The sequence below is a fragment of the Centroberyx affinis genome, unplaced genomic scaffold, assembly GCF_046629955.1.
Source record: "Centroberyx affinis isolate AG114_WGS23_722 - 3 ecotype Tasmania unplaced genomic scaffold, CSIRO-AGI_Caff_v1 ptg001779l_1, whole genome shotgun sequence".
NCBI classification, from domain to species: domain Eukaryota; kingdom Metazoa; phylum Chordata; class Actinopteri; order Beryciformes; family Berycidae; genus Centroberyx; species Centroberyx affinis.
The window spans coordinates 107501-119108 of record NW_027280172.1 but is presented as its reverse complement, the minus strand read 5'-3'; the positions used below and the strand labels follow the sequence as shown (position 1 = coordinate 119108).

The following is an 11608-nucleotide window of genomic DNA, read 5'->3' as shown; positions in this document are numbered from 1 at the left end:
TAGCCTTTATGCACAGTGCTTTGCAGTGTTTGTCCTTGGTAGGCCTCCGTAACGTAGTGGAGGGAGGCAGGGAAGTGGCTTTGCTGTGCTTTATTTACATATGTGTTGCTGTTTGTCACCCTCTAGTGGTCAGGACATTTTGCTTATTGCAGCTTTAATGGTACTGTTATGTATGGTATACCGACCCGTAATGAGACTGGACCTTACCCGCTTACTTTAGAGGTGCCAAAAGCTTTATGATGTATCTGAATCAGTTCATCATATATGCTGGTCCTGTGGAGGAAGTTGTCGGGGAGGAGCTCGCTCCATGTTGGACAGCGCAAGCGTCGTGCCAGTCCAGGATTTTGTCTGCCAGTCTGGCTGTGTGACTTTATACAGGCTGGCCATTTGGGGATCCATTCCTGAGAATAGAAAATTAATGGCTAGAAAGGCTTCTGCAGTATCATCAGTGTTCATGCCTGAATTGTTATCCCACACCAATTTAAATTGTTCAGCATATTCAGTTACAGATTCACCCATTTTCTGTTGGCAAGCCATGACTTTGTAAAAATCTGCATGAGCATGTGCTTCATTCTTAACTGCAGTTGGAAGTGCGTCAAAGAGCCACTGAGTCATTGATGGAAGACCTTTTACCCCCCACACACTCTCAGCTGTCAGACTGAATGAGGGTTTAACACTGGGCCAGTGCTTGTAGTAGGACAGTTGCAACAATTGCAGTATATCTACTGCTGAACAGCTGTATATCTGTGCCAACTGTGTTACTTTTGAAATGAAATAATCTGGTTGATTTATCAGATTTGGGAGGGAATCCAATATGGAGCTTAATTCCTTAGGAGTCCAGGGTTTCTCTATAACGAGCTCTCCAAGATGCAATTTAGGGTGGACACCTGGTTCAGATTTATCTGTTTGTTTTAGTTTTTAGATCAGGCAGTTTGTGTTCCACATCTCTACTACGTGGTTTCACAAGACTGTCTGTGTCTGTCCTCTCAGCTCCCTCCTTATCATCCTCAGCAGTGTCCTCCCCCTGTTCTGCCGGGAGCGTATCTATGTTCCCAGGGTCCTATGTTCCCAAGGTCCTATGTCCCCAGGGTCCTATGTTTCCCAGATTTATATGGCACATAATGGGAACATGACAAAGGGTCCTATGTTCCCAGGGTCCTATGTTCCCCAGTTCTACATATGTGCTCTCCCAGGGTCCTATGTTCCCAGGGTCCTATGTTCCCAGAGTCCTATGTTCCCAGGGTCCTATGTTCCCAGAGTCCTATGTTCCCAGGGTCCTATGTTCCCAGGGTCCTATGTTCCCAGGGTCCTATGTTTAACCCTAACCCTAACCACATTTTAAGTCAGAAGGACCAGAAGTGCAATCAAATTACGGTAGATGGCCTGTGCCTAACCTGGATAGCTCTGATAAAAAGCCCTTCTGTTCTTTGAAACAGTTGTGTCCAAGTAAACATCTACAAACAACCAACCTAACCCTAACCTAACCCTAACCCTAACCCTAACCCTAACCAACCATATTAAGCGAATACAGAGCTGGGGAAGATCTTTTTCAGATTCCCATTATGTGCCATATAATCTGGGGAACATAGGACCCTGGGAACATAGGACCCTGGGAACATAGGACTTTGGGAACATAGGACCCTGGGAACATAGGACCTTGGGAACATAGGACCTTGGGAACATAGGACCCTGGGAACATAGGACCTTGGGAACATAGGACCCTGGGAACATAGGACCTTGGGAACATAGGACCCTGGGAACATAGGACCTTGGGAACATAGGACCCTGGGAACATAGGATCCTGGGAACATAGGAATGACTCTGTTCCGCCTCTGTGTTTTGTCTAGCCAGCTGAGCAGCTGCTTGTAGCTCGTGTCTCTGTTGTGTCTTCACTGCTGCTGCCAGGCAGAGAAAACCATCCTCATCCTCAGAGAAACAAATCTCACCTTCTGGAGTCATTGTGGGACATTTAGGATAAACTCCAGCAGCTGCAGGCATTTCAGTTGAGGCTTTGGTCAGATCTATTGAAACTGGAGCTGTGTTTGTTGTCGTATCAGTTTGTGTATTTTGAATGGACTTTGAAATTGTTGTTTGACGTAACGATGATTCACTCCACCAACATGTCCATGAATTACCATAATGGCATTTTTCATCTTCGTCAGTCCCTCCTGTCACGTCTTCCCATTCCGTTTCATTCTTTCTCTTTTCTTTATCACTCTTTCCTTTATCTGCTCTCTTAGCTACATCCTCTTTCAAGAAAGAATTAACACAAGCCAGTCCATTATGCATAGGCGGATTATGAGACAAAGGGCCCCTGGGCACAGATACCTACTAAGGCAACAAGTCATATTGCAAATTAAATAGCAAGTAGACCTCTGAAGACTAAACGAATCATGAAATAGTCTTACCAACACACCCGTTAGTCTATTTTTTTAATTACAAAAGTTAGATGAACATAAAAAAAACTATTGTATGCTCTCATTGGGTATATAATATTGCTATGCCTATTATCTTTTTTTGTTATTGCATTTATGGGAGAGGAAACTAAATAAACAATTACAAAGGAATTACAAGGTGCAAACACATATTATTCTAGGCCTAAAAAACATATTTCAAAGTGCAAAATGCCTCTGATTGCCTGCAATGCCCCAAAATCTACTGTCTGGCCACACAGCAGCTGCATGGTATATGAGTCAGTGGGCCCTACTGACAGATCAGGAGTGGAAAACAAGATTTTGGGGTCTTCGTAAACCATGACTTTACATTACAAGGCCTTTGGACAATAATGCAGCGCTTTACTGCTAAAGCGCTATAGACAAACTGAGGGGAAAACTCACTGTGACAGAGCCATGTTGACACCTTCAAAACTAATGTTTAAGTTATTATAGGGGGAATTTTGGGGCTTTGGTGTTGATATAAATGACTAAGCCCTTCGACTGGGCAGTAAATGTAAAGGTAGTGACAGCATTATCATGTATCAGGCTCTGGCTCAGGGGCCCCCCTGAGCTCTTGGGCCCCTGGGCCTGTGCCTGGTTGGCCCTTTCAGTAATCCATCCATGCCACTATGCCAGATCAAATCCCTGTTCAAAGTAACATAGACAACATTACAGATCAGCAGAGGTGGAAAGTAACTCAGTACATTTATTCAAATACAGTTTTGAGGTTCTGGCACTTTCTACTTTTCCTCCTCTACATCTCAGAGGGAAATCTTGTTATTTTTCCTCCTCTACATTTATCTGCCAGCTGGAGTCACTAGTTACTTTGCAGAATAAGGTTTTTACATGCAAAACATACGATAAGCTCATAAAACATGTTGCATTGTTAGAGTTTAAACTCCCCAACAGTATATGGAGCAGTTAGACCGACAACATTAAAATACTTCTGACAGGTTCATGCTTCAATAATTTAACTCTCTGACAGAATGATGACTTTTACTTTTCATACTTCTGTACGTTTTACTGCTAATACTTCTATATTTTTACTGAAGTAAACTTTTGAATGCAGAACTTCTACTTTTAATGAAGTATTTTTCCATTATGGTGTTGCTACTTTTACTTCAGTAAAGGATTTGAGGACTTTCTCCACCACTGGCTACAGGGAATCATTATTTATTTGTGTAGCGCTCTCTTCTTTTGGAGATTGGTTCCCTCGATCTTTTCCTTCTCCCCCAAACCCTCAACTCACCTTGATGGTAAAGCAGAGTCCGTCTCTCCTGTATCAGATCCTGTTTGTAGAATAAAATTGAAATAAAGACTATTTCCACATCATCTAATTCAGTGTTCTCCTTAATGAAGCATGCAGCATGGAGAGAAGCAGGAGCACACACAGCAGAAGGAATGGTGAGTGACTTTATCAGGCTTATATGCACAAGGCCAAATATTTCCCAGTAGACAAAGCAGCGTCTCATGATCACACCGCTGCCACAGGACATGTACACACCACTTTCATCAACACTTTTATGATCGTGAAAAAAGAACAAGCACTGCTTTCTGTTATGTTTCACATGTAATCACGTGATGGACACATGCTGATCCATATTCTACAGAAAACAGATGTCCTATAGCCCAAAGCAAAGACATACAATGGCACTTTTTCTCCACAATTCCTCTTCTTCTTCTTCTTCTTCTTTTGTTTGCTGATGTTAATAAAAACGTCACTGTTCTGTGGTTTTCTGTGGTTTTGACTTGTTTTTCTTTCAAATTCTAGCTGTGAAGCTCAGCGAGACTTTATCTTCTCTCTACTGTGTGTGTGTGTGTGTGTGTGTGTGTGTGTGTGTGCTAAATTGCTCCATTGCTGCCATCCAGTGTTGAAGTCATGACATCACATTAGTACATGTGGTTCTTCAGATCAAATAAACATATCTGAAGATATGAAACATATCTGAAGAGGCCATTTTGGAAGATAATATCCATGTGATGCAGGTGTTACAGTAATGAAGGTTGACAGATTTTCAGAATTTGTTCGGAGATTATTCAGTGAACTTTCAAGCCTTTATGTTTCCCTGATGGTTAAAGAGTCTTGCAGAGAGACTTCAACCTGCAGCTCACAGTGAACAACAAGGCAGCATTAAACATGTCCGTCCCTCACGAATGATGTCACCCCCGTCTGGACCAATCAATAACAGATATGACTCCTTGTTTTGAGCTGTAGCTGTAGTTTCCTCTCAGGTACAAGAGTCATGAATGCAGGTGAGATGCATCATATATGAAAATCGGATCAGTCTGAGATTTTGCGTGTGACACATGATTGAATGAGTGAAAAATTATTTGAATGACTAAAAATATTTGAATGAATAAAAAACAGATTTGAATGAATACGAATATTTGAATGAATGAAAATGATCTATATTAATAAAAATATTTGAATAAATGAAAAAGAGATTAGAATGATATATTTGAATGAATAAAAAACAGATTGTAATGAAAAAAAAATTGAATTAATGAAAAAATGTTTTTAAATGAATAAGAATATTTGAATGAATGAAAAATGATCTGAATGAATAAAAATATTTGAATAAATGAAAAAGAGATTAGAATGACTAAAAGTATTTGAATGGATAAATAACAGATTTGATTGAAAAAATGATTTGAATTAATGAAAATATTTAAATGAATGAAAACTGATTTGAATGAACAAAAAAGGACGTGGTAAGTGAAATGGGAAGAATCCAAAACTGAAAACATTTTTTTCACTTTCAATAGGCTACTTTGTTCCACATTCAAATCTTTTATTTTTATTTATTCATATTTTTGTTTTTGCTTTCAAGACCTTTTTTTCAGTTTCAAAATAAAGACACAAAAGCTACTCCATACATCCTCATTCCTTTTACCACTTTGTTGGGTCGCTCCTGAACGCAGCACGACCGCCCTGCCCCTAGACCGGTATCACCCATCTTCCACGCGCCTTAACTTTCAAATAAACCCCGTCCTCAGAGCCGCTCATCCTCACCCGGGATAAAACATCATACTACAGGTGAGCTTTGTTTGGAATACGTTTATTATTTTATTTTATATTGATTTATTTCAATGATTTTTATACTGACTTCTGTATTATCTCATTGATTCTGGCACATGTTGGCTCTTCCCGGAGACTTGACGTGTGATTAACGCGCCATAACAGAAGTTAGGTTAATGAAGAGTTAGGTGTTATAAAATAATAGCTAATAGCAAATAGCAAAATAATAGCTAATTAAACTCGTCACATTACTTTAAATAGATTATATTCAGCAGTCTCGTCAGCCACATGTTGAGATGTGACAGAATAGACTGACAGACTTCCGTTTTGTCTCATTGGATGAAGAAGAGGGTTTGGTTCTGGTTGTGAAGTGAAATGATCCGAACAGTCTGAATGAATGAATGAATGAATGAATGAATGAATGAATCCATTATAAGTGTGTTTGGTGCGGCAGTGTACAGCCACATGTTTCTGCCGTGATGAAACAGATGATATGGGCATAAACGAAAAATAGAAACAAAACCCACTGCAGTTAAAACTAAAGAGTGAAGGTTTCTCCTCCTCTGCCTCAGTCTTCAGTCTTCAGTCCAGTGGATTTAGTTTCTGTGTTTATTCACGTTATTTCTTTACCTGAATGAATTGAACTGAATCTATAAAGACATCCAGGAACTGATGTGGCGCCGGCGGGCTCCATGCGGACTCCGTGACGCACACTGATGAGTCACGCGGCACTATCTGATGAAATGTTCGTTTGAAGTGAGTTCCGGCAATGAGATAAACAGCAAGTGGAGCGAGTGAATCCTATAATACGTTTTACAGTAATGTCATATACGAATAGGCTATCAATGCAAAACTAAGTTACTATAGGAATATTATAGGAATTTTATAGTGGTACTATATAAAAATACTACGAAGTATGAATAGGCCACTATACAAACTCACTATTGTGCACCACAGACACAATAGGTAAGTCCTTAGAGGGATATTATAGCAATATTATAAGAATACTATAGGAATATTATAGTGATATCATAGAAATACTACTTTAAACTCACTTTTGCTTATAGACACACTATAACTCGCTATAGGAATATTACAGTGAATTTTCCTGAAGACAAACTATTGGGAGGACAAAATAAAAAAAAGTCAAACTATTTTTATGCTTATTAATACAGAACATTTCATACCAAGAGCAATGTGCTGTACAAAGGGTATTACATATACACACATAACAGTATTAAATATAGAAAGAAGTTATAGAAAAATGACACTAAATAATATCGGTACTTTAGAGAGCAGTGGGATCAGATCAGACTGCTGTCTTCAGGTCAGACAGGTGAATTCAGGTCTGACAAACTGACTGCAGGAAGTGTGTGTGTGTGTGTGTGTGTGCGTGTGTGTGTGTGTGTGTGTGTGTGTGTGTGTGTGTGTGTGTGTGTGTGTGTGTGTGTTGACATCAGCTGGACAACACAGTGTCATGTCAGTGTGCTTTAAGATGAAAGTTTTAATCTCAGAATTCTGACTTCATTCTAATTCATACTGAGTTTAAAGTCAGAATAAGAAAAACTTGAGAAATAATGCACTGAAAATAAATGGTATGGTGCAATTTTTTGCTATTTTATTTTATTTCTTCTAAATGACGTACAATTTCTAGGCTAATAATAATAACTATTAATAATAATAATGATATTTGATATTGTGGGAAATATCACAATCTTCAATAATATTGAATATCGGCCCAAGCCTACCAGGTAGTAAGATGTAAAAAAAAAAAGAATATATAAAAACAAAATCCACTGTTCCTAAAAAGAAGAGTTGAAGACGAACTGAGGAACTGATGAAGCAGAATTCAGACTTTAAACTCAGAACTCAAACACATTTTTCACATGTGGTGCTGATCCTCTTCCTCTGTAGAGTCTCCCTGTTTGTCCAGATTAAACTCTGCTGTCAGTTTATGTTTATATATCATTTATTTAACCAGGTAAAAGTCTAAAAGAAGAAAGATTAAAATCTCTTTTTCAACAGTGACCTGGCCAAGAGAGCAGCATAATCATTGTTACAACAATAGGCACAAACAATACAAACAGACAAATACAACTGTGACACACTACAAACAAGAGAACACAGGATCCAGTTAATATGCAATACAAGGTCAAGGACAAAAATCCAGTTATGATGCATAAACAGGTACAATTTATTTTTTTTGCTCACAGGCAGGAAATCTTCTCCACACAGGAAGAGGTGAATCAAAACTTAAAGGGGGCAATAAGTCAGATTTTTACTGTCCCAGGACCATAAACAGACCATAATATATCAGTGGGCATTGATAGGATTGTTGGCCAATACAAACAACTCAGCGATTAGCTTGAGTCAATGGAGGACGGCCTGTTTTTGGTGTGAATTGCAAGGCTGCTGCATTAATACATAGTAATGACACTAGTTGTGATATTAGAGTGACTCTGAGATCTTTATTTTTCATTCAAATGTTTTTCAGAGAAGAGCAGAAAGATGTGGAACCAGAAGAAACAGACTCCGCCTCCTGACCGGTGAGTTTACTGCTTTGCATTAAAGTAACAATACACAACATTTACATACAGACAAATCTCTCTGATTCAGGCTGTATCCAGTTCATGAAGCTTCTCCACTGTCTGTTCTAACCAGCTGGTCTCTGGTCGCTCTTTCCTGGGAAAATGTTTTATGTTTCCGGTTTGTTTGGAATCAACAGCAGAAGAAGAACTGGGTGGTTAGCATGAGCAGTGACAGCAGCCATGACTGAACAGACAGAGAGGAGAGAAACTCTTTGGTTCTAAAGCTGTAAAACTCTATTCCAGTTCACCAGAGATTAATAAAGTTTTTACCTGTGTGCAGAGGTGCAAAGTAACTAAGTACATTTACTCGAATACTGTACTTAAGACCAATTTTGAGGTACCTGTACTTTACTTGAGCATTACCATTTTATGCTACTTTATACTTCTACTCCACTACATTTCAGAGGGAAATATTGTACTTTTTACTCCACTACCTTTATTTGATAACTTAAGTTACTAGTTACTTTGCAGATTCAGATTATTAATACAAAATATAATCAACTAATTGAATTTGAATTTATTGAATTTGTTGAAGCTGCAACATTAAAGTGATGCTTACACATTAATGCATCAATAATTATAATTCAATAATATAATATATACTGTATTATTCTGAAATGGGCCATTCTGCATAATGAGTACTTTTACTTTTGTTGCTTTAAGTACATTTTGATGCTAATACTTTTGTACTTTTACTTAAGTAACATTTTGAATGCAGGACTTTTACTTGTAACAGAGTATTTTTACACTGTGGTATTTCTACTTTTACTTAAGTAAAAGATCTGAGTACTTCTTCCACCACTGCCTGTGTGTGATCTGATTGGTCGTCCTCCATGTCTTCCTCTCTCCCGCCTGCAGCGGTCAGGCTGTAGCCGCCATCATCTTCCTCCTCGGTCTGGGAACTCTGCTGCCCTGGAACTTCTTTGTGACGGCCTCACAGGTACCTGGCCCTCCGCTTTACCTGCACATCCTCCGTCTGTCACAAGACAGACTGGAGTTTTAGTTTTACAAATATTTCTCAGGAGCAGAAATAATCTCATTGGTTGAATTATTGCAAATTCATTATTACATTTTGTGAATAAGGACCACAACAGGAGTAAGAATGAACACAAGTCTCTGTAGCTGCTGCTACTTTGAGAAATACTTAATATACAATGAAATCATTTAGTTTCCTCAAACCGAGACAAAACATCTTCATCACAATATTTTGCAAAATAATCATGATTATCATTTTTGCATAATTGTGCAGTCTGACAAGCAGCCAACAGTAAACAAGCACAGATCCTGTACAGACCCACAGCATGTGTTCAATCCTCTGCACTGAAGCTCTGCGATAATTCCACTAACGTTACTTGAATACCACAAGCTAACGTTAAAGTCACCTACCGTTAAAGTCTGTAGGGCAGAAGACGAGTTACTGTCTGCAAATCCGTTACTGACTGTGGAATGTGAAGTTTCACTTTAGTTTTCACAGCAGGAGACTCTGTGGACTGAGTTCAGTCTGCTGGTCTGCTGTCTGTCCATCTCCACATGACAGACAGGATGTGATGTCACATCAGGAGCATTAGAGATCCATTTAGATCCATTTATATACACTGAGCAACTTTTAATTTTATGCCTCTGTATGGGAAACACTGCATCTCAGTCAAAAACGCCCTCTAGAGGCCATCTGATGAAGTGACAGATGACTGACTGACTGACTGACTGACCTGAATTTGCCTCGTAACGTGAGGTAAAGTGTGGCACCAGATTCATAACTGGAACCAAAACAGAGATGGACATGGAACCAAAACTAAAAAACACCACTTTTACTTTACATCAAATCACAGAGTAACAGCAGCTCAGCAGATGAAAGGACAGCATGAAACTCAAATAACATTTAACATTTAATAATAATAATAATATATATTAAAAAAATTGTATATATATTTTTTTTAATAATAACATTGGTATTTGATATTCGATATCACAGAAAATATCCTACCTTTCTAGTGTTCTGGACATTCTGAGTTGAAGACGAACTGAGGAACTGATGAAGCCTCAACTCTTCATATTCAATATTAGCGAATATCGGGATATTTTCCGCAATATCGAATATCGATATTATTATTAATTAATTTCTATTTTGTTTTGGACAATATCATCATGTGTGTTTTTCTTTTTTTGCTGACCTCACCGGCGGTCATTATCATATTGCCAGAGTGTGGAGCTGCAGGTGATTCTTCTTCTTCTTCTTCTCTTCTCTGTCACAGTACTTCAAGGACCGCCTGGCGGTGAACGTGACCGGCGCCTCCGCTAACGCCTCGTCAGCCGGCGAGACCCGAGAATACAACTTCGACAGCTGGATGACCTTCCTGTCCCAGCTGCCCCTGCTGCTGTTCACCCTGCTCAACTCCTTCCTCTACCAGAGGTCAGAAACACACACATCACTACACACCTCTGGACTGGATCCTCTATCTTCCAGTCAGTCCATTTATTGCAGAACTTTTGCACTGTCATTTATAGTTTCTATTTATTATATTACCTTTCTTATTTTCCTGTATTATATTACCTTTCCTGTATTATTTTTATTATCTTTCCTGTACTTCCTTGGCATTGTTTTGCTAATTGCTACTGGAACCTGAATTTCCCCCCATAGGATCAATAAAGTACAATATTATCTTATCTTATCTTATCTTATCTTATCCTAAATGCAGCACACATCTGCAGAGCATAACCCTGTTTTCCAGTCAGTTCTGGTCTTTTCATACTTGAATGGAAAGTTTTACACAGTGATTTCTGTGTTGAGTGACTTCCAGCTCAAACCACACTGTGTGATTTTATAAATGAATGGGCATCAATAAGGAAATAAGCATTCACTTCTTCATTAAACAGTAACTAAACCCCAAACCCAAACCTGTATAAAGCCTGACATCTAATGGTAAACATGATGTCAGGCTTTACACAGATTTGTTTAAAGTAATAATGAAATATTTATCTATATATTTAATTATTGCTTTAATCAGTAACTAAACCCCAAATCCAAATGTGTGTTTTGCCTGTTGAAAGCCTCTTAGTTTTACTTGTAGCAGTTTAGAATCATTTTCTGGCACATGAATGTTTTGGCACCTTTACCCTCCTTATTATATAGCCGCTTGTAGAGATGCACTGATAGTATTAGAGTATATGTAGTATATAGTATATATAGTACTTGTACTCAGCAAATGAAGTTTCCTGATACCGACACTTTGACAAGCTATAGAAAAGCCCTAAATAAAGCTGATTATGCAGATGAGATGAAAAAACAAGGAGATAATAAGAAAATTTCACCTCAAAACAAAACATCAAATAATCAGGATGACATCATCAGTATTATAATAAGTTGTGTTGTGGCCCTGCAGGGTGAGTGAGCGAGTCCGCGTGGCCTTCAGCATGGTGGCCATCCTCTTCCTCTTCTCCCTCACCGCTGCTCTGGTCCAGGTTCCTCTGCTGCCTGACAGCTTCTTCTCTGTCACCATGGCAACCATCTGGTTCATCAGCAGTGCGTTCACACACACACACACACACACACACTCACACACACACAC

At 38.8% G+C, this 11608-nt stretch overlaps 1 protein-coding gene across 1 annotated transcript in view; it reads left to right on the top strand.

The window, feature by feature from the left end:
• Nucleotides 1-5383: 5383 nt before the first annotated feature.
• The window catches only part of LOC139652316 (equilibrative nucleoside transporter 2-like), a 16936-nt gene continuing 10711 nt past the window's right edge, over nucleotides 5384-11608 (top strand). Inside the window, exons 1-5 of the mRNA XM_071529339.1 lie at nucleotides 5384-5472; nucleotides 7949-8000; nucleotides 8901-8982; nucleotides 10295-10452; nucleotides 11423-11562. Of these exons, the coding sequence (XP_071385440.1) occupies nucleotides 7963-8000; nucleotides 8901-8982; nucleotides 10295-10452; nucleotides 11423-11562 (418 nt within the window). The 5' untranslated portion in view covers nucleotides 5384-5472; nucleotides 7949-7962. The remainder of the gene's footprint in view (nucleotides 5473-7948; nucleotides 8001-8900; nucleotides 8983-10294; nucleotides 10453-11422; nucleotides 11563-11608) is intronic.